The 3,198-nt window shown below is 42.7% G+C and overlaps 1 protein-coding gene across 2 annotated transcripts in view; it reads left to right on the top strand.

Moving 5' to 3' along the window:
* The window catches only part of si:dkeyp-72e1.9 (syntaxin-binding protein 4), a 59,830-nt gene that overhangs the window by 18,682 nt on the left and 37,950 nt on the right, over positions 1-3,198 (top strand). For both annotated transcript variants that reach the window (XM_036213031.1, XM_036213030.1), the window contains exon 6: positions 1,164-1,243. In XM_036213031.1, coding sequence (XP_036068924.1) covers positions 1,164-1,243 — 80 coding nt within the window. The remainder of the gene's footprint in view (positions 1-1,163; positions 1,244-3,198) is intronic.

Below are 3,198 nucleotides of genomic sequence, written 5' to 3'. Positions count from 1 at the left end.
GCTTAAAAACTGCAGGGGGCTCTTCTCCCACCGAAAGCGGCCCCCCGAATGCGCGCCGACACAGCCGGCGTCCGAGCACCCCCACACTTCCAATGAATGGAAGGCACATAGATCAGTGTTTTTTTGCTGTGAGGAGTTATACAAAAATCTACAAAAAATGAAATCCTTCATTTTCTCTGTACTGGAGCTTCTATCTCATTCTGGGGGTGTTTCTGGATGACAGCCGATTCTGCGGTGTTTCTGGGTTTCTGTGACTGAGTTTGAAGGCTGTCCCAAGTTAACCCGAGGCGGGGGGGGGATAGGGGACCTAATTTTATTTTTGTCTCAAGGAAAATAAGTAAGCGAGCTCTGGGAGGCTGTCTGCAGCCAGAGAACTGCCGCTGTGTGACCGGACAAAAAAGCTCGTATTGGATTAGTATTTTACTGCCGATCAAGTCACTGAAAATGTCACGTGCCCAAAGGTGAGTTGCTGATTGGCTGATGCGTTGCGGCCACCTGCCAAACTTCAGGGATTTACATTTTGCATGTGCCGCCCAAATCACGCCTCGCCGCTCAAATCGAGCTGCTGGCAGACTTTCGCCGCCGCGCCAGCCGCTCAAATCACGCAGCGGGGCTTGAGTTCGCCTCAGAGCACGCCTGTACCATTGATTTAACATTGACACCAGCCGCGCGAGTCACTTTCGATGTGAATGCTCCTTCAGGCAGACTTCTAAACTTTGAATGGATGAGGTCCTGTCGTTTGAGTAAGCTGTTCTGACTTGCAGAAAACCCTGTTCTGCAGGTTGTAATGAACTGATTTGTTTGAATTGCTGTTTTGAACTGTTTACGTTGTTTTAAAGCTCTTTGAGAACATGTTAGTCATAAGAATTCATAACTAACATCAGGATTGAAATAAGCGTTTAGGAGTTGGAGGATGAAAAGATATTTAGACATTTACAAATGGTAAATTAAAGCGTGGAGGACAAAATTAAAGAAACTTGAATAGAATGGGGGACTAAAATATACATTGTAAAATGGCCTTAAGAAAAAATGGGCGTCAACCAAATTAATTTCTATAAAAATGTTGATCCTCTGACATGAATTCAGACCTGCATCTTCTGTATGTCCATTTCTGCTGCTGTCCCAGAATAAAAGTCATGTTTTCTTTTGCTCTTTTCAAAAAGGAGAGAATTTGCAGATCTTCTACAGAAATATGGATCTACTGGAAGCACAGGATCAACACGGAACTCTCCCATTCAACAAGGTACTTTGACACAAAGCTAGACTGCTCTTACACCAGTAAATTCAGTCTAAATTATTGTCTCAAAACGAAAAGTCTCAGATCTCATCAAAAGATTTTATCTGTGCAACCCAATCATCAAGCATGTCTGCTTGACCCACCACCAAGCTGTCCCTGTGAGTTTAATGAAGCTTTGTGCCCAAAGGCTGAATGCAGTAAATCTACCTTAAAAACAGGCTGTGGATGTGTGCACATTTCCTTCAAACATCTGCTGGGAGGATGCAGCCAGCTGGAACAGATTTGTTAAAGTAGAATTCAGCTCCCCTCCCTTTTATCAACACGTGAACAGAGTACGACATAGCATTTCCCCAAATCCTAAAATATGGGGCATTTTTTTAGATAAAGTAACCTGCATCTGCAGGGATGTCCACATCAAGAGCCGGAGATTGACAAACATCTCCAAGAGCAATTCAGACAAAGAAGTAGTGAAGAGAGCCCAAATTCTAGGATTGGACCCTGATGACGTCAGTACGGGGATCTAGATTCACGGTATCCATGTAAGATCGCATGGCCAGCACAGCCCTTACAATCACTCAATCTCTCAACTCCCACCGTGTGAAGATAACCCTCCATGGAGTTGTCATGTGACGTTGATCAATTATTACCAGATTTTATGATTTGAGTTTGCTATGGCAGGTGAGATCCCATGATTTATGTTGTGCCTTCTCAGAGCACACCACACATCTGCACAACGCTCACACAGCAACAGAGGGCAAAACCCCACATTACCATGTGTGCTTATGGACATAAATACTGTTTATACCGTCTATCAGCTCACATCATCACTTCTTTACATCACTAGAATGTACTTTACGAGACTATTTGTTGTAACATTGTTAGATCATTTTAATATTTTCTTCCAGAATTCATAATAGCAAATATTTTGGACTATAGAGTGTATCTACAAGTTTGTGTGCATTTTGTGGAGCAACTCCTGCATTATCTTGTTGACCCAAATTTTCAGTAAATTTCTAGCTTGGAGTGGAGAACGGACTTGTTCTCATGTTTGGAAATTAATTTTTCTTCAAATGATCTTATTTTTTATTGTGATAAATATTTTTATTGTATTTTTACTTGAATACTGTGTATTGATCAGAAGATAAAGCAGATGGTTATCCAGGACTTAAAGACAAGATAAATAAATACAAATGAAAAAGTTAGCTACTTTATTACTATAAATAATGAAACCTCAGTTAGACCTTTAAGTACGTAGGCTGTGGACGCTTGAGGGACCTCAGACGTTACTTACAGAACACGTGATATAATAAACACATGGATGAACTTCAGCTGTAAGAAAACATCCCAAATCACGCCCTCTTTCAAGCCCAAATGTTTTGGAGATAAATGTAGAAAAGCAGATGGAGATGTTTGGAGACATTGAGAGAAGAACACTGATGAGGATGGTGGAAGGATGCTAAGGTTGGAGCTACAGGAAAGAGGTCTGGAGGAAAACCAAAAAGGATGTACAGAAGGAGGACATGAGGGTGGTTGGAGTGAGTGAGGAGGAGGATGGATGGATGATGGATGGATGGATGGATGAATGGATGGATGAATGATGGATGGATGACGGATGGATGGATGGTTGATGGTTGATGGATGTGTGGAGGAAGGATGGATGATGGATGGATGGATGGATGGATGGATGGATGAGGGATGGATGTGTGGATGGATGTGTGGATGGATGGATAGATGGATGAATGATGGATGTGTGGAGGATGGATAGATGATGGATGATGGATGGATGTGTGGATGGATGATGGATGGATGACGGATGGATGGATGGTTGATGGTTGATGGATGATGGATGTGTGGAGGAAGGATGGATGGATGAGGGATGGATATGTGGATGGATGTGTGGATGGATGTGTGGATGGATGTGTGGATGGATGGATGTGTGGATGGATGGATGTGTGGATGGA

This window comes from Oryzias melastigma, linkage group LG8, assembly GCF_002922805.2.
Source record: "Oryzias melastigma strain HK-1 linkage group LG8, ASM292280v2, whole genome shotgun sequence".
NCBI classification, from domain to species: Eukaryota; Metazoa; Chordata; class Actinopteri; order Beloniformes; family Adrianichthyidae; genus Oryzias; species Oryzias melastigma.
Note: the sequence above shows the minus strand (reverse complement) of the source record. Positions and strands in the feature narration are given on the sequence as shown.